The sequence below is a fragment of the Myotis nattereri genome (genome assembly GCF_964212035.1).
Source record: "Myotis nattereri genome assembly, chromosome: 18".
NCBI lineage: Eukaryota > Metazoa > Chordata > Mammalia > Chiroptera > Vespertilionidae > Myotis > Myotis nattereri.
Window position 1 is genome coordinate 5,395,735 of NC_138093.1, and position 26,262 is coordinate 5,421,996.

General features: G+C 63.3%; 1 protein-coding gene across 2 annotated transcripts; it reads left to right on the top strand.

Annotated features, from left to right (window-relative positions):
• Positions 1–1,361: 1,361 nt before the first annotated feature.
• CELSR2 (cadherin EGF LAG seven-pass G-type receptor 2) lies at positions 1,362–25,788 on the top strand (the record flags this gene model as incomplete). Of its 2 annotated transcripts, none has more annotated exons than XM_081112717.1 (34): positions 1,362–4,671; positions 9,240–9,887; positions 11,711–11,933; positions 12,278–12,393; positions 12,572–12,660; positions 13,008–13,165; positions 13,543–13,706; positions 13,865–13,990; positions 14,338–14,504; positions 14,787–15,074; positions 15,184–15,358; positions 15,575–15,716; positions 15,892–16,012; positions 16,364–16,547; positions 16,718–16,819; positions 17,526–17,620; positions 17,862–18,071; positions 18,724–18,907; positions 19,018–19,146; positions 19,232–19,412; positions 19,590–19,757; positions 19,845–19,971; positions 20,082–20,282; positions 20,583–20,757; positions 21,072–21,184; positions 21,324–21,403; positions 21,495–21,621; positions 21,728–21,850; positions 22,465–22,592; positions 22,818–22,906; positions 23,015–23,206; positions 23,345–23,512; positions 23,625–23,859; positions 24,150–25,788. In XM_081112717.1, 34 exons carry the CDS (start codon positions 1,362–1,364, stop codon positions 24,175–24,177), a joined length of 8,766 nt encoding a protein of 2,921 aa, XP_080968843.1. The 2 variants fall into 2 exon arrangements, with proteins under 2 accessions (XP_080968843.1, XP_080968844.1); XM_081112718.1 differs by having other exon boundaries at positions 24,298–24,319.
• Between the last annotated feature and the right edge of the window lie 474 nt (positions 25,789–26,262).

The following is a 26,262-nucleotide window of genomic DNA, read 5'->3' on the forward strand; positions in this document are numbered from 1 at the left end:
GGTCACGAAGCTGTGGGTAGGAGGAGAGGATGACAGCTGGACATTGATGGTGAAGGAAGGAGGAGCAAGAGGTCATCTCTCCAGACAGAGGCCCGCTGGGAAGTGAAAAGCCTTGATCCAGGCCCCAGGAAGCCTGTGTTAAAGCTTGGCTCCGCCCTTAGCCAGCCTTGGGACCCTGTACAAGTTTCTCCCTCTCTGGGCTTCAGAAGTGGCAATCTCAGCGTGTTTATACCAGCTGGCTTCTGCCCCGACGACACTCCCAGCTCACCTCCCTGTGCAAAGCCCAGGTGGTGTCCAAACCACAAAGACATCCCGCCCAGCAGTGGGATCCCAAGGGACAGCCTGGTGAGGTCACAGCTGGATGAGGGGAGGGGCTCAGGGCCGCACTGTGCGTTCCCAGGGCCCTGGGGTGTCTCTGGGAAATGGGGGAGGCTTTGTACTGTTGAGAAAGGCCATTTTAGCTGAGACCTGTGGGAGAGGACAGTATGGAGGGCTCTTAGCAGCCAGCAGCAGTCAGCAGTCAGCAGGTATAGGTGGTGTGCGGTGGGCACTTGGCTTCTGAGAGCTCTTCAAAATGTTCGGAAAACCTAAGCATACTTAGGGTAGCGCCACTGTTATTATTACTCGCTCTCTGGCTTCTGATTGTTGATTCCTCCCTAGGCGGTGGGAGGGATCTGGGATGGGGGTGGGTGGGTAGGTTCTGGACAAGAAGCTTAGAGCATCCACGCGGAGGAGGGCGCTGGGTGGGGCCCACCTCCTTCGGTGCGGCTGGCGTCGCCACTTTAAGGCGGCGGCGGCGCGAGCAGGTCTATGGTAATGAGCCGCCGCCGCCGCCGCCGCTCTGCAGACCTCGCCGGCCCGCCGGGGAGGCGAGGGAGCGCGGGGCTAGGCCGGGGGCCGCGGCGACAGCAGCAGCCGCGGCGGGGACGCGAGGCGCGAGCGGGCGGCGCGTGGCCGTCGCGGGCGGCCGAGTCCGGGTGTCCAGCTCCGTGGGCGCAGGTGGGCGATCTCGCCGAGGCGGAGGGGGCACCCGGCGATCGGGGGAGCCGGCAGGGCCTGGGGCGCGCGGGGCCCGCGAGCGCAGGTGGGGAGAGCTGGGCGCGCAAGTGGAGACGCAGCGCCAAGCCCGGGTGGTCGTGGTGACCCGGCGCGGGCCCGGCTCGGGGAAAGGTGGGAACCGGAGCGCATCGGAGGACGCAGCGCCGGCCCCGCCGAGGCACCAAGGCGCAGGCCCCGCGGGGCGCACGGGTGGCCCCCGGGGACCTAGCGCCCCGGCCCGGGCATGAGGCGCGGCGGGGCCGGCAGCAGCCGGAGGAGGAGCCGCCGCCGCCGCTGACCCGGCCGGCCGGGAGCAGGGAGAGATGCGGAGCCGGGCGGCCCGCACCCCGCTTCCCACGCCGCCGCTGCCGCCGCTGCTCTTGCTGCTGCTCCTGCTGCTTCCGCCGCTCCTGGGAGACCAAGTGGGGCCCTGTCGTTCCCTGGGGAGCGGAGGACGCGGCTCTTCGGGGGCCTGCGCCCCGGTGGGCTGGCTCTGCCCGGCCTCGGCCTCGAACCTCTGGCTCTACACTAGCCGCTGCAGGGACGCGGGGACGGAGCTGACTGGCCATCTGGTGCCACATCACGATGGGCTGAGGGTCTGGTGCCCAGAACCCGGGGCCCACATCCCCCTGCCGCCGGCCCCCGAAGGCTGCCCCTGGAGCTGTCGCCTTCTGGGCGTCGGAGGCCACCTTTCCCCACAGGGCAAGCTCACCCTGCCCCAGGAGCACCCCTGCTTGAAGGCCCCACGGCTGAGATGCCAGTCCTGCAAGCTGGTGCAGACCCCAGGGCTCAGGGCAGGGGAAAGGTCAGCAGAGGAGCCCACGGGTGGGCGTCGGAAAAGGAATGTGAATACAGCCCCCCAGTTCCAGCCCCCCAGCTACCAGGCCACGGTGCCCGAGAACCAGCCAGCAGGTACCCCTGTGGCTTCCCTGCGGGCCATCGACCCAGACGAGGGCGAGGCGGGGCGGCTGGAGTACACCATGGACGCCCTCTTCGATAGCCGCTCCAACCACTTCTTCTCCCTGGACCCCATCACGGGCGCTGTCACCACAGCCGAGGAGCTGGACCGGGAGACCAAGAGCACCCACGTGTTCAGGGTCACGGCGCAGGACCACGGCATGCCCCGGCGCAGCGCCCTGGCCACCCTCACCATCTTGGTGACCGACACCAATGATCACGACCCCGTCTTCGAGCAGCAGGAGTACAAGGAGAGCCTCAGGGAGAACCTGGAGGTCGGCTATGAGGTGCTCACCGTCCGGGCCACCGATGGCGACGCCCCTCCCAATGCCAATATTCTGTACCGCCTGCTCGAGGGGCCCGGGGGCAGCCCCTCGGAAGTCTTTGAGATCGACCCTCGTTCTGGGGTGATCCGAACGCGTGGCCCCGTGGACAGGGAGGAGGTGGAATCCTACCAGTTGACAGTGGAGGCGAGTGACCAGGGTCGGGACCCCGGTCCACGGAGCGCCACAGCCTCTATTTTCCTGTCCGTGGAGGATGACAACGACAATGCCCCCCAGTTCAGTGAGAAGCGCTACGTGGTGCAGGTGCGGGAGGATGTGGCCCCGGGGGCCCCGGTACTCAGAGTCACAGCCTCAGATCGAGACAAGGGCAGCAACGCCCTGGTGCATTACAGCATCATGAGTGGCAACGCTCGGGGACAGTTTTACCTGGATGCCCAGACTGGCGCTCTGGATGTGGTGAGCCCTCTGGATTACGAGACGACTAAGGAGTACACCCTACGGGTTCGGGCACAGGATGGCGGCCGCCCCCCGCTCTCCAACGTCTCGGGCCTGGTGACAGTGCAGGTCCTCGATATCAACGACAATGCTCCCATCTTCGTCAGCACCCCCTTCCAGGCCACTGTCCTGGAGAGTGTCCCCTTAGGCTACCTGGTTCTCCACGTCCAGGCCATCGACGCTGACGCCGGGGACAACGCCCGCCTGGAGTACCGCCTCGCTGGGGTTGGACATGACTTCCCCTTCACCATCAACAATGGCACCGGTTGGATCTCCGTGGCTGCTGAGCTGGACCGGGAGGAAGTAGATTTCTACAGCTTTGGGGTGGAAGCCCGAGACCATGGCACCCCTGCGCTCACCGCCTCGGCCAGTGTGAGCGTGACCATCCTGGATGTGAACGACAACAACCCGACCTTTACCCAACCGGAGTACACGGTGCGGCTCAACGAGGATGCAGCCGTGGGCACCAGCGTGGTGACCGTGTCGGCCGTGGACCGCGATGCCCACAGCGTCATCACCTACCAGATCACCAGTGGCAACACCCGGAACCGCTTCTCCATTACCAGCCAGAGTGGTGGCGGGCTGGTGTCCCTGGCTCTGCCGCTGGACTACAAGCTTGAGCGGCAGTACGTGCTGGCTGTCACTGCCTCCGACGGCACGCGGCAGGACACGGCGCTGGTAGTGGTGAACGTCACGGATGCCAACACCCATCGGCCCGTCTTTCAGAGCTCCCACTATACGGTGAATGTCAACGAGGACCGGCCAGCGGGCACCACGGTGGTGCTGATCAGTGCCACGGACGAGGACACAGGTGAGAATGCCCGCATCACCTACTTTATGGAGGACAGCATCCCTCAGTTCCGTATCGATGCAGACACAGGGGCCGTCACAACGCAGGCAGAGCTGGACTATGAGGACCAGGTCTCCTACACCCTGGCCATCACCGCCCGAGATAATGGCATTCCCCAGAAGTCTGACACCACCTACCTGGAGATCCTGGTGAATGATGTGAATGACAACGCCCCTCAGTTCCTGCGAGACTCCTACCAGGGCAGCATCTATGAGGACGCGCCCCCTTTCACCAGCGTCCTGCAGATCTCAGCCACTGACCGTGACTCTGGCCTTAACGGCAGGGTCTTCTACACCTTTCAAGGGGGTGACGATGGCGACGGTGACTTTATCGTAGAGTCCACGTCGGGCATTGTGCGGACACTCCGGAGGCTGGATCGTGAGAATGTGGCCCAGTACATCTTGCGGGCATATGCCGTGGACAAGGGGATGCCTCCAGCCCGCACGCCCATGGAAGTGACGGTCACTGTGTTGGACGTGAACGACAACCCGCCTGTCTTTGAGCAGGACGAGTTTGATGTGTTTGTGGAAGAGAACAGCCCCATTGGGCTGGCCGTGGCCCGGGTCACAGCCACCGACCCGGATGAAGGCACCAATGCCCAGATCATGTACCAGATTGTGGAGGGCAACATCCCCGAGGTCTTCCAGCTGGACATCTTCTCTGGGGAGCTCACCGCTCTGGTGGACCTGGACTACGAGGACCGGCCTGAATACATCCTGGTCATCCAGGCCACGTCGGCTCCCCTGGTGAGCCGGGCCACCGTCCACGTCCGCCTGCTTGACCGCAATGACAACCCGCCAGTGCTGGGCAACTTTGAGATCCTTTTCAACAACTATGTCACCAACCGCTCCAGCAGCTTCCCCGGCGGTGCCATCGGCCGTGTGCCTGCCCACGACCCCGACGTCTCAGACAGCCTGACGTACAGCTTCGAGCGGGGAAACGAGCTCAGCCTGGTCTTGCTCAATGCCTCCACCGGGGAGCTGAGGCTGAGCCGGGCCCTGGACAACAACCGGCCCCTGGAGGCCATCATGAGCGTGCTGGTGTCAGGTAAGGAAGGGTCGAGGGGGTGGGCCTGGGCGGCTGGCCAGGGTGGAACTCCCGACCCCCCCCCCCCCCCCCCCGTTCTGCCTGGTGCCTGGCACGGAGGTTGAGGGCAGAAGCCGGTTGGGAAGGAGCCCCAGGAGTCCTGGCTGCTAGTGTACAGGGCTGAGCTGGGCTGCTTCGGTTGGCTGCCCCTGCCCACCAGCCTGTGACGTGCTGGAGGAAATCTTGTGAGGCTGCCCTGGCTGTGGCTGCCAGGAATTGTGAAAAAAAGGCGGGTGCAAGACTGGGGGGCGGGGGGGGGGGCAAAGAGCTGGGAGAGGGGAAGAGAGGCCAGTGGGGCCCCTTATCCACCCCTCATCCAGCAGGATTCTCCTGTGATCTCATGCGGAGCTGAGGCTGTGGGGCACAGGGTTGCCGCCACAGGGTCAGGACCCTGCCGTCGGGCCTCTTGGGCCCCTTCTGGCTCCCAGCTGAGCCGCACACCAGCTGAGGGGGACTTTGTCTCCAGCATTCTTTTCCCTCCAGGCAGAAAGGCCAGGCCTGGCTCCCCCTTCAGAGCTCCCACAGGAAGTCAGGCCAGAGCTCATTGTCTCTGTCCAAACAGACCCCACTGTCAGAGGCCCTGGTTCGGTCCGGCTTGGGGGAGGGGCTGCAGGGAATCCCCGGGCAGGCCGAGACCTCCTGGGCCCCCTTGCCACCCCAGAGGCTGCTCTGAGGACACCGGGCCTTCCCTGCTGGCTGGGACCAGCCTGGGCTCTGGGAGTGGGGTGCGAGGACCAGGATGAGCCAGGGGACTGATGGCCTTTGAGGGCAGAGCCCCCTGATCCGGTCGGGGAGGGAACAGAGTCCTGGAGTGTGGGAGCCTGGCCAGGACCCAGACGGGGCATTCCTGCTGCTTGGCCAAGCGCTCAGCCTGTAGACTCCCTGGACTGAAGGGGAGGGGGAGGAAGGTGTGGGGGGGGGGCTTTTTCTATCAGCTCTTTTCTATCAGCTCTGGGGAGTGAGCGCCATCCACAAGGAGGGGCTGGCCCCAGATGCAGAGCCCTTCCCCAAGGCTCGGAACAACTGGGATCCTGTGAGGACCCCTCGTTACAAGGCTGCCTCTGGGGATGGGTTGATCATGGACCCCCCACTCCACACATATCAGGGAGGGGAGTGTGGGCCCGGGGGAGGAAGAGGCAGGAGAGAGATGCAGGGCATGGCTTTAGCTCCTCCCAAATCATGGTCCTTCCTGGGCAGACACTTCCCTGCCCATTCCTCTGGTGGCCAGGGTGTGGGGGCTTCTGGAGGTCACGAATAGGCCTCCCTGCCTTCGAGGCTTCAGTTTCCCCTCCGAGAGGAGGGCGTGGGAGGCCGGGGTTCCTCTCTGCTGGGAGGCCGGGCAGCGGGAAGGACAGCCCTCTTGTCCTTGCCCAGCCTGCCCTCACCAGTGAGGCAGGACACCGAGGGATGGTGGCAGAGCAGGCCCCACCCAGCCTTTGGGCTCCTATCAGGGCCGAGACCCAGACCTCGGCTCCCCTCTGATAGAGGGGAAGGCCTCCCTGGCCCTCCAGTCCTAGCCCCACCCTCTCCCCTCAGCTCTGACCCTTGGAGGCTGTCGCCACGGCAACCCCAAAGTTCATGGAGGTGGGGGTAAGGGGGCACTGACTCCCCCTGCCCCTTTGTTTTTCTTCTCTTGTTCTTTGTCTCTCCTTTCTTCCCGCCCCTGCCCACGGGGCCCTTCTGCACTGCCCTTTCCAGTGCCCTCTCGCCTTCTCCTGCGCTGGTCTCTCCTTTCCCACTTTCTCTGTCGCAGGCTCTTTGCCTGGGCCTTTGTCTCCCCCTGTTTGGTCTCCGTGTGGCTGCCTCTCTGACTTCCCCCCTCTCGTGCCCACTGGCCGCAGCTGCCCCAGCCCGGGCTGCTGGCGGTCCTGGACCTGCATCCTCCTGGCCTTTCTTCCTCTGCTAGGACACACAGGGGCTCCTGTCCAAGGCCCGCTCAGCCCACAGAGGGGCAGGCCTCCTGCAGCCTGCAGACTCCACTGGCACCTCTGCCAGGGGAAGACAGACTTGGAGTCTGATTCTGCCACAGTCTGGGCCCTGGCAGTTTTCCAGGTGTGGCCGGCTGGGCGCTGGGCGCAGGTAGTGTTTCCTGGGGTCAGAGGCCATGCCCAGGAGCATGCCTCAGGCAATGCACCTCCCACCCCTCTTCCCACCACGGCCTTTGCACCTGAGGGGCGACCCAGGTCAAGGCAGGGGAGAGGAACAAAAAGGAAGGAGAGAGCAGTAGGCTAACTGCTGGGGATGGGGGGCCATAGCAGGGGGGGCAGGTGGCCACAGATGGTGGACCAGATGGGAGGCAACAGAGACGCAGTGGGCGAGGGGCATAGGCGGGGCCTGGGGTGGTGGTGGGGGGAACCCAGGAAGAAGTGCTTGTTTCCAGGCTGCGTGGTGGTGAGGTTTCTCTGGGTCCTTGGCCTTGACTGTCCGCTCCCTTCCCTAATCAGCTGGAGCACTCCGTGTAGACTCTGGGGCTGCTTTCTGCCTGAAGGGCCTCTCCCCTCAAGGAATCACCAGGCAGAGGCCCCAGGTACACAAGAGGCCTGTGCCAGCACCCTACCCGAGTGCAGGGGGGTCTGAAAGAGGGAGCAAAGCAGAGCCAGAGGCCAATAGATCTGGGCAGGCTTCCCGGAGTAGGTGAGTTTAGGTGGCTGGGGAGGCCAGGTAGGAAGAACAGGCTGTGAGACAAGAGTGGGAGGAGCTGAGACGGGGGATGACAAGCAGAGTTGCTGGGAGAGTGGGCAGGCCTTGCAACCAACCTCAGGCCGCGAGGCTGGAGGACAGGTGGGCAGTGAGCTGAGACATGGCTGAGATGGTCTTCCTCGCCTCACCTGAGCCCTCCGGTGTAGCCAGCCACCTCCAGTAGGTACAACAGAAAAGCAGAATCCGTTTGTACGGTAGACCCCTCTGTGACTCTCACCCGGCCCCAGAAACGCCACCTCCTGCCCCATTCCTGCTAGGGGGTTCTTTTTTATGTCTACTCAGCGCCCCTCCTGCTGTGTTTTAAAAACTGTTTCTTCACGACGGAGACTGAATAGATTCTCATCAACATCTTAATATTTACTGAACACCCACTATGTGCAGGCCTCTGTAGGAAATGAAAACAGGAATGTTCCTTATAAGCCCTGCCAAGCCATTCCCCCCTCCCCTTGACCTGCAGCGTGCATTTTCGAGCTAAATGAAGTCCATTCCCGTGTGTCTGTGCGTCCAGGTGTGTATGGCGCTGCTGGGCTTAGCGTGTGGGTGGAGTGAGACAGCAGAGTGCGTTAGCATGTAGCCATTTGTGAGTGTGTGGCTGGCATCCTGGTGTGAGGCCGCGAGCCAAGTGGGCGATGAGTAGTGAGAGGCCCTAGGGCCAGAGAAGGCTTCAGCCCAGTGGGGCTCTGTCTAGGGTCTCAGCTGCCCAGGCCTTTCCATCTGTGCCCCCAGACCCCTGAGCACCAGAGCAGTGGGTGCTGTCGCCACTGGCTAGGTGGCTCAGCTGGATTTCCTGGGGTGCAGCCCGCCCCCTACCCCCCAAGGCTATCCTTAGCAGCCCAGAGAATTGGATGGGAAGAATGCTTTGTGTGGGGCGTTGCTATGGGGATAGTGGCCTGCGCCCAAGCAGCCATGGGGCTCAGTGGGAGGAGGACCGGGTGGCCCACTGACCCAGTTCATCCCCCACTCTCTGCTGTGGTGGAGGAGGGGGGAGCACAGCCAGGGTCAGAGCTATGGCAGTGTGGAGATAAAGAGTCTGAGGGGGCAGGAAGATTCGATTTGTGGGTCTCCCCTGGTGCTCTGGTCCTGTGGAGACGTAAGAAAAAGGCAGAATACAGTTCTGCAGGGAAACCTGAGGGAGCAGGACCATGGCTTGGGCAGAGGAAGGTGCACAGACATTAAAAGATGCACCATGCTTCACACCAGAGGGTTTGGGGAAAGAGCACTTTTTTAAAAAACAATATTTTTATTGATTTCAGAGAGAAAGAGGAAGAAAGAGAAAATCAATGATGAGAGAGAATCATTGATTGGCTGCCTCCTGTACACCCCACACTGGGGATCAAGCCCGCAACCCAGGCATGTGCCCTTGACTAGGAATCGAACTTGGGACCCTTCAGTCCACAGGCCAACACTCTATTCACTGAGCCAAACGGGCTAGGGTGGGAGAGCACTTCTGAATATTGAATCCTATGCATCTCTGGGGGCTGATCCTCAAGGAGTCACTTGCCTACAGGTGGCATATCTCCTTGGCACCTTTATGCCAATTAGAAAAGGGAGCCCCTTCCTCTCCGGTTTGGCTCAGCGCAGGCCTGTGGACTGAAGGGTCCCCGTTGAATTCCGGTCAAGGGCACATACCTTGGTTGCAGGCTCAGTCCCTGGCCCAGGTCAGGGCACATGAGGGAGGCAGCCAATCGATGTGTCTCTCTCACATCGATGTTTCTCTAAAAAGCCAGACCCTTCCTGGCAACCGAGCCAGACAAGAGCCCGCGCTGGGTTTCAGCCGCGCGCACCCCTGCTCGCTCTTGGTCCTGACCCGCATCGCCGCCTCTCCGCAGATGGCGTGCACAGTGTGACCGCCCAGTGCGCCCTGCGCGTCACCATCATCACGGACGAGATGCTCACGCACAGCATCACCCTGCGCCTGGAGGACATGTCCCCCGAGCGCTTCCTGTCCCCGCTGCTGGGCCTCTTCATCCAGGCGGTGGCGGCCACGCTGGCCACGCCCCCGGACCACGTGGTGGTCTTCAACGTGCAGCGGGACACCGACGCCCCCGGCGGCCACATCCTCAACGTCAGCCTGTCGGTGGGCCAGCCGCCCGGGCCCGGGGGCGGGCCGCCCTTCCTGCCCTCGGAGGACCTGCAGGAGCGCCTGTACCTCAACCGCAGCCTGCTGACGGCCATCTCGGCGCAGCGCGTGCTGCCCTTCGACGACAACATCTGCCTGCGCGAGCCCTGCGAGAACTACATGCGCTGCGTGTCCGTGCTGCGCTTCGACTCCTCGGCGCCCTTCATCGCCTCCTCGTCCGTGCTCTTCCGGCCGATCCACCCCGTCGGGGGGCTGCGCTGCCGCTGCCCGCCCGGCTTCACGGGCGACTACTGCGAGACCGAGGTGGACCTCTGCTACTCGCGGCCCTGCGGGCCCCACGGGCGCTGCCGCAGCCGCGAGGGCGGCTACACCTGCCTCTGCCGCGATGGCTACACGGGTGAGCTGGGGGCGGGGTGTGTTACCGTCGCCTCTTCCAGAGCGAGGCACAGGCTGCCCCGGCCATGCACACGCCCCGCGCGCTCTTTTACACCAACCTCCTATGGAGGGAGGCAGAAAAGGGAGCCCTTCTTCTCCACCCCCCACCCCCTGCACCCCAAGCAGTGCCACCAAAGTCAGCACTGGCTCCAGAGCCAACCCGCTTGGGTTGGTATCCCAGCTTCGCCACCAGTAGCTGTGTGTCCTTAAGCAAGTTACCTAACCTCTCTGTGCCTCAGTATTTTAAAATGGCAATGATCAGGCTGCTTACATCATGTGGCAGCTGTGAGTGTTAATTTCATTGGCGGTTGTGAGGATGAATTTAGTTCATTTAATACGCGGAAAGCGCTGGCCTATGGAAAATGTTGGCTGAGATCCGGTGACTTGCTTCAGGTCTCACCTCAAAGCTTGATTAGAGGTGAGGCTGGGCCTCCACCCGGATCCCCCCCCCCCCCCCCAGTGTAAGTTACCTGCCAGAGCTGCCCAAAGTGCTTTTCTCCCCAGGCATTGAGGGGAAGGCACAAGAGCTGGGAACACCGGAGGGGCTCAGGTGTGGGGGATAAGGGTGTTTCAGATCATTGCACCTGTGCGACCCCACGCAGCATAACCCCACCCTCCTCAGGTGCACAAAAGAGGGTCCTGCCCAGGAGGCCTCCCGTTGGCCTGTGACCCAGTCGCTCCCCTGCTGGCTGCCTCTGCTTTGTGCTCCTGGCCCCTCCCTGCAGGCCCTCGTTTCTCATCTGGACACCCTTCACCTCTCCCCGTGGCCCTCCTCCCCATGCCTTAGGCCTGGCTCCCCCTCCACCAGAGCCATGCCCACGGCTCAGCCCGCAGTGGCGCCACCGCCTCCCCTGCTGCATCATCCTGCCCAGAACTTCCCAGACTTGACTCCTCTCAGCTGCTGCTGAGGGTGGGGGGGAGGGGAGGGGTGGGTTTGGGGGAGGGGAGTGGAGTCTTTGTCCAGGAGGATGACAGGGGGGGCTTAGAGTAGGCGAACAACAGTTTCCATGGAAACAAGAGCCAGTCACTAGGCACAGGAGCTGAGAACCTATCTCTAGAATCTGGGAATGGGGAGGGAGAGAAAGGGGTGGGTTTTCCCACTGGAATTTTCAGCTCCTCCATTGAATCCTGGTCTGCTCCCCGCGCTCAGTTCCCACCTTAGCATCTCCCACGTGCACAGAGGTCCCAGTCTGGACCCCAGGGCTCAGGGTGGGAGGTCCCCGCCCCATTCCTGGGGAGTCCCCCCCTTGCCCTCCCCCCACGTCCCCCATAACTCCGACAAATCCAAGTGGAAGCCTGGTCTCATCCCCAGGGAGGGAAACTGATCTTGGTGCCTGACGGGACAAAAGCACCAGTGGGAGGGAGGGAGGAAGGCGTTTGGCACCAGCTTCATGCTGACCTGCAGCTCTTCCTTCCGCGCACACTCACCCCTGCAGGGGCCAGAACACCCCCCCAGCTTGCTTGGTACCAAAGGCTACTAGGGACCCAGGCCTTATGATCAGGGACCTCACAGGCCCAAAAGGGGTACGGAAGGGCCGGGGAGCTTCAGGAACTTGCAGGAGAGGGGTATATGGGGTTGTGGTGAGAATGGTCCAGGGGGCCAGGTGCAGCGGGAAGGACTGAGGTTTCTCAGAGGGGATGGAGGGAGAAAAGGGGTGCTGGGAGAGTGTGGGAGTGCTGTGGGGTCACAGGAGGCCGTGGGAGGTGTCGCCTGGTGGGGAGGAGCCCCAGTCCCCCACCTGCTCTCAGGGACTTGGCTGCCACCCTGCCTTCCCTCTTGCCCAGGGGAGCACTGTGAGGTGAGTGCCCGCTCAGGCCGCTGCAGCCCTGGCGTCTGCAAGAACGGGGGCACCTGCGTCAACCTGCTGGTCGGCGGCTTCAAGTGCGACTGCCCGTCCGGAGACTTCGAGAAGCCCTTCTGCCAGGTGACCACACGCAGCTTCCCTGCTCGCTCCTTCATCACCTTCCGAGGCCTGCGCCAGCGCTTCCACTTCACGCTGGCCCTCTCGTGAGTGGCTGGGCCTCGGGGGGCGGGGCGGGGGGGGGATGGTGGGAGTCCGGTGCCTCCTGTTCTACAGACAAGGCGAGCGGGCAGGCAGCGGGAGTGTTGGGTGCAGGTTGTTGGCAGAACCAGGTCTGTGCACTTGGAGTTGCAGCGGGCCAGGGTTCTGGTTCTGGTTTGGGCTCATCTTCCACATTCTAGCAGCCCCATGGCCCACGGCCTTGACCAAGGTGTCGGCCGTCTGGATGTCTGGATGGTACTGAATAGGATCCAGGGCTAGTTGGGTGGCTGGGGACCTGGCATGCCAATGGGTGCCCCATTCCCTGCCCCCGTCCCCGACTCCCGCACAGGTTTGCCACCAAGGAGCGTGACGGGCTACTGCTCTACAACGGGCGCTTCAACGAGAAGCATGACTTTGTGGCCCTCGAGGTGATCCAGGAGCAGGTCCAGCTCACCTTCTCTGCAGGTGATCTGGTTGCCCTGTGTCCTTGCCCATCTCCCAGAGGCGCCATGCCTCTCAGCCCCTGTCCCCAAGTCACCCACTCTCCCAGCCAGACCTGGGCCCAGGACCAAGCATGAGCAGACCCCCCCCCCCATTCCCAGCCCTCACCTGGTGTCCCAGCTCACTTGGGTCCTTTCCCTAGGGGAGTCCACCACCACCGTGTCCCCGTTTGTGCCAGGGGGAGTCAGCGATGGCCAGTGGCACACAGTACAGCTGAAGTACTACAATAAGGTGGGTGTGGGAGGGGGTTAGGGAGTGGGCGGGTCCTGCCCTTGGCTCAGGTGCTCACGCAGACCTGGGTGGCACTGTCCCCAGGCATGTCTGCCTGAAAGGGAGGGAGGAGTGGGCATTTGTCACCTTGCTGGGGCATTTCCATTCCAGTGGGTAGTGCCAGATGCTCCCTATTCTGCTCGCCAAACGCAATGGACATTGCTTTAAGCTCATCAGTCATGTGACTGCACGTGTGTGCACATGTGTGGGCACAAAGGGGTGTCAGTGCGCCGGTGTCTTTGTGCCTGGCCCACGAACCTAGTTGGCTCCTGCCCACTGTTTCCCTTCTCTGCCTTCCCCGTCCACAGCCTCTGTTGGGCCAGACAGGCCTCCCCCAGGGCCCATCAGAGCAGAAGGTGGCCGTGGTGACAGTGGATGGCTGTGACACAGGGGTGGCCCTGCGCTTCGGAGCTGTGCTGGGCAACTACTCCTGCGCTGCCCAGGGCACCCAGGGTGGCAGCAAGAAGTAAGCAGGGGAGAGGGCCAGATGCCAGGGTGGGGTGAGAGGCTGGGCAGGGAGGGACGGTCGAGAGGAAGCCTTCGGGGGCCCTGGAAGGGGAACCAATCCAGATGGGGGCCACCCTCACCTTGCGTCCCCCATCCTGCTCAGCCTTCTGGGGGTAGGAGCAGGCGAGATTGGGGGATTAGATCAGGGCCTTGTGAATTGGTGAGGAGAGGAGGTGGGTATGGGGTGCCTCCTCTCCCCCTGGCGCTGCTCTGCAGGGCCCCTTGGACCCCGAGGCCCTTCCTCTCTGGGGCCCGGTGGCAGGCTGTCGGGAGAAGGAAGAGCCACCGCTGCCCTTTCTGCTTTCACGGCACCCCGTTGTCGCCCGCCCCCCCCAGGTCTCTGGATCTGACAGGGCCCCTGCTGCTGGGCGGGGTGCCTGACCTGCCCGAGAGCTTCCCTGTCCGCACGCGGCACTTCGTGGGCTGCATGAGGAACCTGCAGGTGGACAGCCGGCACGTGGACATGGCCGACTTCATCGCCAATAACGGCACTGAGCCTGGTATGCGAGCCCGGGTGGGGCAAGGCCCGGAGCCCAGTGCACAGAGGGGACACCTGTGTCTGGGACACCTGGTCTGGGGACACCTGCATGCGGGGTCTCAAAACCCCTCCAGCCACTGGCCCAGAACCCCGGCCTGAGCCCCCTTCTCTCCATCCCAGGCTGCCCTTCCAAGAAGAACGTGTGTGACAGCAGCACTTGCCACAACGGGGGCACCTGCGTGAACCAGTGGGATGCGTTCAGCTGCGAGTGCCCTCTGGGCTTCGGGGGCAAAAGCTGTGCCCAGGGTAGGAGGAGAGGCCGAGGCCCCGGAGCTGTCAACAGCGCTGGGAGCCCTGGCAGGGACAGGCACTGGGCAGGGCCCTGTCGAGCTGGGGCTGAGGGTGGAAAAGCGTGTCTGGGCAGAGCCCTGAGAGGGTAGCACAGGAGACAAAGGGCCCAGTGATAGACAGGCGTGGGCACAGCGTGGGGCGGGCCCAGGGCAGGTAAATGCTCTGGAGGGCGGGACCGACGAGGGAGTGGGCACCAGGAGAGGCAGTGCCCTGCCTCCTACGGGGCCACCCCCACTGAGCATCATCTCTCCGGAGGCGCTCGTCTGCTCCGCCCCTCAGCCTGCCTTTATCTGCCTCCCCAGAAATGGCCAACCCCCAGCGCTTCCTGGGCAGCAGCCTGGTGGCTTGGCATGGCCTCTCGCTGCCCATCTCCCAGCCCTGGCACCTCAGCCTCATGTTCCGCACACGCCAGGCCGACGGTGTCCTACTGCAGGCCGTCACCAGGGGGCGAAGCACCATCACCCTGCAGGTGACGCAGGGAGGGAGGGCAGGGGGAGGTGGGCCCTGGCCAGGGCTGCTGCAGCCTCCAGGGGGCTGGTCTGAGATGGATCTTTCCTGGAAATGAAAAGGCAGGTGATCAGTTTGGTGGGTCGCTGCTGCCATCTGTTGGCCCTGAAGGAAATAACACCTAGTCCTCTGGCCTCAGTGGGGCAGTAGGATGGGTTTTCCCGTCCAGGAAGGGGGACGGTGGGCTGGAGAAGAGCCGGTCAAGGTGGTCTGATGACCCTCCTGTGTTTCCTCCCTCTGCCAGCTGCGGGAGGGCCACGTCGTGCTGAGTGTGGAGGGCACAGGCCTCCAGGCCTCCTCTCTCCGCCTGGAGCCAGGCCGGGCCAATGACGGCGACTGGCACCATGCACAGCTGGCGCTCGGAGCCAGCGGGGGCCCTGGCCATGCCATCCTGTCCTTCGACTATGGGCAGCAGCGGGCAGAGGGAAACCTGGGCCCCCGGCTGCACGGGCTGCACCTGAGCAACATTACGGTGGGAGGAGTGCCTGGGCCAGCCAGCGGTGTGGCGCGAGGCTTCCGGGGCTGTTTGCAGGTGAGCATCCTCCCCGGCCTTCCCAGCCAACCCCCACCCCATCCCCCTGCAACCACCACCACCGGGAGGCCTGCTCTCCGGGGGCCAACACTGCCCCTGTCCTTCCCAGGGTGTGCGGGTGAGCGAGACACCCAAGGGTGTGAGCAGCCTGGATCCCAGCCGTGGGGAAAGCATCAATGTGGAGCCGGGCTGTAGCCTGCCAGATCCCTGTGACTCGAACCCGTGTCCTGCCAACAGCTATTGCAGCGATGACTGGGACAGCTATTCCTGCAGCTGTGATCCAGGTGAGCCAGGGATCCAGGGAAATGGGGCGGGTTAGCAGGTGCCCGAGGTCTCCGTCTGGCTCTGCTGTGTGCGGGGCCAAGCACATCACGTCTCTGAGCCTCGGTCTCCTGCACTGCAAAGCCAGTGCTGGTATGGTGCTCACAATGGAAGGAGATGGGTAAAGAAAGTGCTGGGGGAGGGTGGGAACTGAGCCTCGCCTCTCCTTCTGGTCCCAGGTTACTATGGTGACAACTGTACTAATGTGTGTAACCTGAACCCATGTGAGCACCAGTCCACGTGCACCCGAAAGCCCAGCGCCCCCCACGGCTACACCTGCGAGTGTCCCCCAAATTACCTTGGGCCATACTGTGAGACCAGGTAAGTGGGCCGGGCACACAGTAGCAGGTCCCAGTGGCTACTGCCTACCTCTGGTGTGTCCCTCAGAGCACTGAGAACCTGGCTAAGTGGCAGCCAGGGTCCGAAGGGCCACCCAAGGCGACACCAGGCAAGACTGGCAGAGGGAGCTCATGCCTGCCTGGGCCCCTCTCTGCAGGATCGACCAGCCTTGCCCCCGAGGTTGGTGGGGGCACCCCACGTGCGGCCCATGCAACTGTGATGTCAGCAAAGGCTTCGACCCAGACTGCAACAAGACAAGCGGCGAGTGCCACTGCAAGGTGACAGCCCTGACCTAGGCCTTGACCCCTGCTCTACACCTCCCGGGCCCTCGAGGGGGCCGTGGGAGAGGACTTCCTGCAGAGACTGCGGGCCCTGTGCCTTTGCTCTAATGCGGCGGGCAAGTCGCTTAGTCCTCATGTGTCTCGGGAGCTGGGGGACCCAGGACCGGACTGGTTGGTGTCTGACGGGCTAACCTCCCGGTCATTGGCAGTTAAATATTTTGAATACTACTCTTGGGGCGAGGGGAGCCTGGGGGCAGGGAGCCTCTCTCCAAGGGGCCACAGCGGAAAGGATCCATGAGCATCCAGCAGAGCCTGAGCCAGAAACCCTCTCCCCCTCCTCCCTCCCAGGAGAACCACTATCGCCCCCCTGGCAGCCCCACCTGCCTCCTGTGCGACTGCTACCCCACGGGCTCCTTGTCCCGAGTCTGTGACCCTGAGGACGGCCAGTGTCCATGCAAGCCGGGGGTCATTGGGCGCCAGTGCGACCGCTGTGACAACCCCTTTGCTGAGGTCACCACCAATGGCTGTGAAGGTGGGGCTCCCTCGACGGGTGGGTGGCCCTCCTCACGGTGTGCCAGGTCCTGGTGTCCCAGGGAGGCCAGGAGCAGACCCTGGTGATAGACCCGAGGAGGGAGGGCTGGGGAGCCTGGGCAGAGCTGCAGGGGAGATCTGCTCCCGGTGACTGTGTGTGCTTCCCCGCAGTGAATTACGACAGCTGCCCACGGGCCATCGAAGCGGGGATCTGGTGGCCCCGTACCCGCTTCGGGCTGCCTGCTGCTGCCCCCTGCCCCAAAGGCTCCTTTGGTACGTGCTGAAGGCCTTGAGACCTAGAATGTGATATGGAGGACTTAGCCTCTCATCGGTGGGGTGAGGGCCGAAAGCCCCTGGCTGCAGACCCTGGGACCCCCTTTCTGGCTTCCAGGTCCTAGAGACTCCAGGTCCCATCCTTCCCTGGATCATGGTTCCTCTGCTCCCAAGGGTGCCCAGGGGAATGGCGCCTACATCTTGGACTCTTAACACAAGTGCTGAGAGACCTGCAGTGTGCCCAGCACAGGGCTGGGTGCTGGGGATTCAAAGATGAACCCCACAGGGTTCTCAGCCTGAGCTCATCACCTGGTTTTGGAGTTATGCCACTTGTCATAGTCTGGGGAGCAAGGGATGTTGGGCACTGTCCCAGGGGACCCAGCCCGGGATGGGTTTGTTGTTGGTCCTCGGATTGATGATGAGCAGAGTTCTCAAGCAGAGAATGGCTGAGAGCAGAAGGTGGTGGCTGGAGGTGGGCAGGGACACTGGGGGGCTCAAGGAGGCCATGCGCCCGTGCTCCTTAGCCCTTGTTTAGGCTCATCTGGCCAAGCCTTTGGCTTTAGTGTTGTGCACACTGTCCTTCCATTTTCACCTGGGCTACAGGAGGGCAGGGCCTCGTCTGCCTGTCTCCCGTCTCTAGCCCACGAGGTCTCAGTGGCCTCCGGTGCTCTCTTCCTGAGGCAGCCCTCTTGGCTTCCTTCCCCAGGGACCGCTGTGCGCCACTGTGACGAGCACAGGGGGTGGCTCCCCCCAAACCTCTTCAACTGCACCTCACTCACCTTCTCAGAGCTGAAGGGCTTTGTAAGTGAACCTCCCCATGGCCACCTCCTCCCTCCCCTTCCCCTGCCCAGGCTCACTTGGCCCGCCCAACTTGGAGAACAGGATTCTGGGATTCAAGCTCCTGCCTCCTGAGGCCCCGACTTGGAGAGGCCGTTTCTCCCTTGCTGAGGCCCCTGCACTCCAGTTCTGCCCTCTTGGGATGAACTCTCTGCCACCGTCCTGTGCTGACCCCTGCCTCCCCTCCCTTCTGGTTCCGTCCTAGGCTGAGCGGCTGCAGCGAAACGAGTCGGGCCTGGACTCCGGGCGCTCCCAGCGGCTGGCCCTGCTTCTGCGCAACGCCACCCAGCACACGGCGGGCTACTTCGGCAGTGATGTCAAGGTGGCCTACCAGCTGGCCACACGGCTGCTGGCCCACGAGAGCGCCCAGCGGGGCTTCGGGCTGTCGGCCACCCAGGACGTGCACTTCACTGAGGTGGGGCTCCGAGGGGGCAGGGGTGCCTCATAGTGAGGAGGGGTCTCTGAGTGAGTCCGCTCCTGAGGGCAGAGTCCAGAGCTCTCCCCGCCCCGCCTTTGCGCAGCTCCCAGCTGGCATGAGACCTCCGTGAGATCTCCTGAGCCATGGCCCAGCACCTGGGTAACTTAGAACACCTCTTCCCAATGCTTTCCTTTTCTTTATTTTTTAAAATATATTTTTGTTGATTTCAGAGAGGAAGGGAGAGGGGGAGAGAGAGAGAAACATCAGTGATGAGAGAGAATCATTGATTGTCTGCCTCCTGCACGCCCCCACTGGGGTTAGAGCCTGCAACCTGGGCATGTGCCCTGATCGGAAATTGGACCATGACCTCCTGGTTCATAGGTCGATGCTCAACCACTGAGCCACGCCGGCCGGGCCCAATGTTTTTCATAGCAAGGTGCCCATAAACAATAACATTTGTATTGGAGGTTGGTCTGACCAGGCTTCTCTGCCCACAGTGCCAGGGTAGGGCCTGGGCAGCTCGGAAAGATGAGGAAGGGAAGGTGGGTGGGAAGCCAGGGCTGGTCTAGGCACAGGCTGGCACCTGGTAGTGGGGATGAGGGGTGGGGGGGCCGCGGGCACAGCCCACCGTAACCATGCCCACCCCCAGAATCTGCTGCGGGTGGGCAGCGCCCTCCTGGACGCGGCCAACAAGCGGCACTGGGAGCTGATCCAGCAGACGGAGGGCGGCACCGCCTGGCTGCTGCAGCACTACGAGGCCTACGCCAGCGCGCTGGCCCAGAACATGCGGCACACCTACCTCAGCCCCTTCACCATCGTCACGCCCAACATCGGTGAGACTGCTGCCCGAGGCGGGGAGGGGTTTCCCGAGAGAGTCCCTGGCGAGGTGGCCCTGCCAGGCCCTGCCGGCCTCACCGCGGTCTGACCTGCGCCCCCTCCCTAGTCATCTCCGTGGTTCGCCTGGACAAGGGGAACTTCGCGGGGGCCAAGCTGCCCCGCTACGAGGCGCTGAGGGGGGAGCGGCCCCCGGACCTTGAGACCACGGTCATTCTGCCCGAGTCTGTCTTCAGAGGTCAGTGGGGGCCTAAGGGTGGGTCAGGGGCCAGGCTGGGGTGTCTGTGCAGGGCCACGCTGAGTGGACAGTGTTCCTACCCCAGAAGCACACCCCGTGGTCAGGTCCGCGGGCCCCGGGGAAGCCCAGGAGCCCGAGGAGCTGGCCCGGCGTCAGCGGCGGCACCCGGAGCTGAGCCAGGGCGAGGCCGTGGCCAGTGTCATCATCTACCGCACCCTGGCCGGGCTGCTGCCCCATAACTATGACCCGGACAAGCGCAGCCTGAGGTGAGTGGCTGGGGAGACCAGGGTAGGAGGGGGGGGTTGGGGTGCAGGCTGGTGGGGGAGTGCTGAGACTCAGAGCAGGACCGGGGTTGCGGGGGACATCTCAGTGGTGAGGGGCGTGCCCCAGTCATACAACTACCGACCCCCACGGTGACGGTGGACCCGCTTGCCCTGCATCAGGGTTCCCAAGCGCCCCGTCATCAACACGCCCGTGGTGAGCATCAGCGTCCATGACGACGAAGAGCTGCTGCCCCGCGCCCTGGACAAGCCCGTCACCGTGCAGTTCCGGCTGCTGGAGACGGAGGAGCGGACCAAGCCCATCTGTGTCTTCTGGAACCACTCGATCCTGTGAGCCTGCACTGCCCGACCCCCCTGAGGCTTGGGACCCCTAGGAACCCCAACCCCCTGGCTCCTGACCCTGCCTCCCTCCCGCAGGGTCAGTGGCACAGGCGGCTGGTCGGCCCGAGGCTGCGAAGTCGTCTTCCGCAATGAGAGCCACGTCAGCTGCCAGTGCAACCACATGACGAGCTTCGCCGTGCTCATGGATGTGTCCCGACGGGAGGTGGGCCCACAGGGGTGCCCGCAGAGCTGGGGTGGGAGCCCGGGCACTGGGCTGGGGGCTCAGGCCCTGCTCTTCCTAATGCCCCCCACCCCTTGCCACCCGCCCCGCAGAACGGGGAGATCTTGCCGCTGAAGACGCTGACGTACGTGGCCCTAGGGGTCACCTTGGCTGCCCTGCTGCTCACCTTCCTCTTCCTCACTCTCCTGCGTGCCCTGCGCTCTAACCAGCACGGCATCCGCCGGAACCTGACTGCCGCCCTGGGCCTGGCTCAGCTGGTCTTCCTCCTGGGAATCAACCAGGCTGACCTCCCTGTAAGATGTCCCTCCTCACCCAACCCCCCTAGTTCTCAGCTCCCAGGCTCCCAGATGAGTCCTCCCCACCCCCCACCCGCCTCAACCCGCTCCTGCAGCAGTAACTGTCCAAGAGGCCAGCCCGGGGCCTGGCCCAGCTTTCCTCTTCTCTAGCTCCCTTACTTCCCCAGCACCCTAGAAACACCTTCCTCTGGCCCAGACTCCCCCTGAAGCACCCCCGACACCCAGGCCATCACCCTCTGCGGAAGCCGCGCTCGGGGGGTGCCTGGGGTGCCCGGCCTGACCTGGCCCGGCCCTCAGTTCGCTTGCACAGTCATCGCCATCCTGCTGCACTTCCTGTTCCTCTGCACCTTCTCCTGGGCTCTGCTGGAGGCCTTGCACCTGTACCGGGCGCTCACCGAGGTGCGCGACGTCAATGCCGGCCCCATGCGCTTCTACTACATGCTGGGCTGGGGTGTGCCCGCCTTCATCACAGGTACCCACCCGTCCGGGCCTCGAGGGCCCACACCCCTTCACGGCCCACCGTCATGCTGCGTTCTCCCGCGTATCCCAGGCCCAGAGGCGCCACATCCCAATGCCCAGGCCAGGTTCTCCATGTGTCCCTCTGGTTGAACCCAGTCCCTGAAGCCCCCACGCAGGGGCTGGGTCCCGCGTGCCGGAGAGGACGGCATGGACAGATGGGGGGCAGCACCCATCACTTTCTGTGCCTGGCCCTGTGAGCCCACTTGACGGCCCGACTGCTTCCCAGCGCTGACCACCCCTTCCCTGCTGCTGTCCCCGTGCTCCCAGGTCTAGCCGTGGGCCTGGACCCCGAGGGCTATGGGAACCCCGACTTCTGCTGGCTGTCCATCTACGACACCCTCATCTGGAGTTTCGCTGGCCCCGTGGCCTTCGCTGTCTCGGTGAGTGCTGGAATGGGGGGGGCGGGGCTGGGTGTGAGTTGAGTCCTCAGATCCTCGGAAACACTGAGGCTGCCGGGCCCGTGGGTGGAAGCTGGCTGCCCCCTGATGATCCTCCTTGTGCCTCCCGCTCCCCTGCTAGATGAGTGTCTTCCTGTACATCCTGGCGGCCCGGGCCTCCTGTGCTGCCCGCCGGCAGGGCTTTGAGAAGAAGGGCCCCGTGTGAGTACAGGGTGTGGGTGCCGGGCAGTGGATGGGCGGCGTTGGGAGGCCGCATGGCCTGGCCCCACTCACAGTCCGCCCCGCTCCCCAGCTCGGGCCTGAGGCCCTCGTTCGCTGTCCTGCTGCTGCTCAGTGCCTCGTGGCTGCTGGCTCTGCTCTCCGTCAACAGCGACACCCTCCTCTTCCACTACCTCTTCGCTGCCTGCAATTGCATCCAGGTACCCGGCCGCCCGTGCCTGGGGGAGCCCCTCGGAGACAGGAGGGGGAGCGGGGCTGTGGGTGCTCCAGTGGGCACTGACACAGCTGCTGCCTCCTGCCTGCCAGGGCCCCCTCATCTTCCTCTCCTACGTGGTGCTTAGCAAGGAGGTCCGGAAAGCACTCAAGTTTGCCTGCAGCCGTAAGCCCAGCCCTGACCCTGCTCTGACCACCAAGTCTACCCTGACCTCGGTGAGGGGCCCAGGGCTCAGGGAGGAGGAGGGCTCTCGGGGAGTCGGGGGAGAGGCACGAGGCCCCAGGAGCCTGCTCTCTGTGCTTTGGTCCCACTTTCTCTCCATCCCTACATTCTTTCCTGGAAGGAGGAAGGGGCGGTAGAGTGGTATGTGTGGCCTGGGAAGACGGGGCCCCCGAGGGGAGGGGAGGAGAGGGGGCCTTTGACTTGGGAGACAGGGCCTGGAGTTTGGAAGAATCAGGTGAGGAAGTGGCCAGGACAGGTAATCAAGTCCTGAATGCCCAACACCTGAGAACCCCCTGGGCTCCAGGTAAATTCTCCGCGGCTCCCAGGAGGCCCTCAGGAGACAGCTCCTAGTACCGTCTCTTACCAACAAGCCCGTATACAGCCGAGTCCGGGTGCTCGGGGTGCACAGGACTGGCACAGGGATGGCAGGGCCACAAGCACTCCTGGGCCCTGCGATGGGAGGCAGCGGAGATGTGGGCCTCTCTCTTCCAGACGTGGGGTGTGGGAGGTGGGACTTGGGGCAGGCTCCCCCAGCTCTTCTGCTTCTAGCCTAGGACCGCCCCCCATCTTGCTCCTGCACTCACTGACCCCTCTGTTCCCCATCCAGTCCTACAACTGCCCCAGCCCGTATGCGGATGGGCGGCTGTACCAGCCCTATGGAGACTCAGTCGGCTCTCTACACAGCGCCAGCCGCTCGGGCAAGAGTCAGCCCAGCTACATCCCCTTCTTGCTGAGGTGAGCCCAGTGATGGGGGGGAGGGGAGGGGCGGGGAGAAGAGGGGGGAGAAGAGCCCTGTGTATGCCAGGTCCAGCCAGCCGGCTGCTGGGAGCGCGCACCGAGGCTGACCCGGTGGCAGCTTGAGTTAACGGTAAGGACACAGGGCAGAACTGGGAAACCCAGGAGAACGGGACCCTGGGCAAGGCACAGGCTGACCCGGCCAGCATGGCCTTGTCTTCTTAGGGAGGAGTCCACACTGAACCCTGGGCAGGCGCCCCCTGGCCTGGGGGACCCCAGCAGCCTATTCCTGGAAGGTCAAGACCAGCAGCATGGTGAGGACGGGGGCCCTGACGGCTAGTCGGGTGGGGGTGCAGCTGCCTGGGTTCCGCTGAGAGTGGGCAGAGGCAGGTGGGCCATTCTGAGCTCTCTCTCCCTCCCAGACCCTGACACAGACTCCGACAGTGACCTGTCCCTAGAAGATGACCAGAGCGGCTCCTATGCCTCGACCCACTCATCGGACAGCGAGGAGGAGGAGGAGGAAGAGGCGGCGGCCGCCTTCCCTGGAGAGCCGGGCTGGGACAGCCTGCTGGGGCCCGGGGCCGAGAGGCTGCCCCTGCACAGCACCCCCAAGGGTGGGCCGGCGCCAGGGCTGTGGCCTTTGGGGGCCAGGGGGCGGGCAGAGGGCCTGGGATTCCTGGGGGGCAACACGCGGGCGGTGACTCTCAGCTGTCTGCCTTCTCTGGGACTCATCTACTTCCTTCCTCCACCAGACGGTGTCTCGGGGCCCGGGAAGGCCCCCTGGCCGGACTTTGGGACCACAGCGAAGGAGAGTGGTGGCCATGGGGCCCCTGAGGAGCGTCCTCGGGAGAATGGAGATGCCCTGGCGTGGGAGGGGTCCCTGGGCCCCCTTCCAGGCCTCTCTGCCCAACCTCACAAAGGTGAGTGGGCAGCCTCACCCCCCACACTTGCCCTGCGGCCAGTGGGGCTCACTAGGGCCGCCCCATGCTGTCACCACCTGCTCCTCATGGCACCTGCCCTCCTGGCCCACAGGCATCCTCAAGAAGAAGTGTCTGCCCACCATCAGCGAGAAGAGCAGCCTCCTACGGCTGCCCCTGGAGCAGGGCACGGCGTCTTCTCGGGGCTCCTCGGCCAGCGAGGGCAGCCGAGGTGGGCCCCCTCCCCGCCCACCACCCCGACAGAGTCTCCAGGAGCAGCTGAACGGGGTCATGCCCATCGCCATGAGCATCAAGGCGGGCACGGTGGATGAGGACTCGTCAGGCTCCGAGTGAGTGTGGCCGGGGGAGCGGGATGGGGTACAGAGGCCCCGGCTGGGCTCGGAGCTCCCCAGCGGGCTCTGGTTGGCAGTCAGAGGACGAACGGGCGGAGTGTGGCCCAGCTCCCTCACGGTGACGTGCCCACAAACCACAGTGCCCTGTGGGCATCGGGCAGAGCGGGAGGGTGGGGAGCTGGGCTGCTTTTCTGTTTCCTTCATCTGGTGGAAGCTTCTCGCTGTCTGCTCTGCTCCGACTAACCCTCCGTCTGCCTTTTCTGTCGCTTCCTTTCCTGCCTCTCCAGATTCCTCTTCTTTAACTTCCTGCATTAACCCTGGGCCGGTGGTTCCCACACCCCAGGCTCCCTTGCCTTCCCCAGCGGCACTCATGCCCCACTCCTGTCTTGTGCTTTATCCTGCCCCCGCTCCCCGCCGCCCGCCGCCTGCCCGCAGCAGCGATGAAACGTCCATCTGAGGAGCCTGGGCCTTGCCGGGAGGGGCACCCCCCCCAAGGCCATCTAGTGCCAACTCCCTCCCCCACCAGCCCCTCACTGCACTTTGGACCCCTGGGGCCAACATCTCCAAGACAGAGTTTATCAGAAAAGAGGAAAAAAAAAATTTTAAAAAGGATCTCCACTCTCATGACTTCAGGGATTAATTTTTTTTATATGCTGGAAACTGACTCCCCATTCCCTTCCCAAAGAGGATAGGACCTCCAGGAGGCTCCCAGCCTCTCCTCGGTTTCCCATCTGCTGTGCCTCTGGGAGGAGAGGGACTCTTGGGGGGCCTGCCCCTCATTTGCCATCACCAAAAGGAAAGGACGAAGCCACACGCACCCAGGGTGCCGAGCCCGGCAGGCTGCCCCGGGCCCCGCCTGGGCCGCCCCTCCCAGGAACTGAAGAAGCCCGTCTGGAGAGGGGGCCGAAGGACTCGGCGCCCCCGGACCCCCAAATGCTGCATGAACACATTTTGAGGGGAACCCGTGCCCCGGGCGGCAGCCGGGCCACCCCTGCTCCTCTCCTTTTCCTGGACTCGGCCACTCGCTGCAGCCCAGGCGTTTGCTCAGTTCGCTGACCCAAAAGTGCTTCATTTCCCTGCCAGACCCGCACGCCCCGCGGGGAAGGCCAGTCACGTTCAGTTGCGCTTCTTTGCTGTCGTGTGGGTGGGATGGGGAGAAGAGTGAATACAGTGCTGGCTCAGTCGCTCCCAGCATCGGCCTCAAGTCTGGGTTCTGGGGTCCTCCCAAGATCAGGCCGACGACCCCACTCAGCTGCTGTGGCCTCTGAGACATGTTCTAGTTTTAACCCCTTCTGGGAATTGGCTCTCTTCTTCAAAGGACCAGGTCCTGTTCCTCTTTCTCCTTCTCCCCCCGCCCCAGCTCCCTGCGAAGAGAGAGTTAATATATATTTTTTATTTATTTGCTTTTTTTGTGTGTGTGTGGGGATGGGTTGGTATCCGGTCCCAGGGGGTCTGATGTGGCTGTTACAGGTTGGGTGTGTGCCCCGCAGTCCTGGCATGGGGCCCAAGGCCCTTCCCCTTGCTCCAGGCTGTCATCTCCCTGACCCTCCTCCCCCTCCTCAGTTTTGCCAACTGCTACTCATGTGAGTCACCATTTCTGCTAAGCATGTAATCCAGACTTGTCATGGACTTGCCTCTGGAGCAGGTGAAAAAGCTCCCGTTCCTCATGTGTAAGGCTGGTCTCTGGCTTTCCTGCCCTGGTTCCTCCCCTCTCCCCTCAGTAATTCCTGCAAAGGGTTAAACATGTCACTGGTTTTCACTACTGATGACTTGACTTAAAAAAATACAGATGCTGGATGCTAACTTGACATTAACCATCAGATTGTACAGTTTGTTACTGTAAATATCGTAGGGTTTTGTGCTTGTTTTTGTTGTTTTATTTTTTCCATTTTCCCATACTACTGAATAAACTAGTTCTGTGCGGGTTGAGCACTGTCATTATTGCTTCGGTGCGGTGCTCATCTTTCTGGCCTTTAAAAATAAGAGCAGGCAGGACCGGGAGGTCAGGGAATCAGACAACAAGTGGCTGGTGTGACTAGACTCGCTACCAGCATCCCAGCATGCTCCCCAGACAGCCTCATCAGCACAGGGCCCGTGCCCCGGCATTTCCAAGGAAGATGTGGCGGGAAAGTTTCATTTTCGCCAGAAGGGACTTGTGTCGCTGGAGAGGAGGCTGGCAGAGCAGGCAGGTTTCCAGCCCAAACCCTCAGGGCTTGCACCCTGTGGGCAGAATTCAGGAGACAGGGAGGGCGGAGTTGAGAGGCTGATGGGAATTTCAAGGTGCTTAGTGACAGGGCACCTCCTAATGCTACTTCTCTGGTCCACTTTGTGTGTTTATTTCCCAATGGAAATGAAGCAGCTGCTCATACTCCAAGACAACCGTGTCCTCCACGACATTTC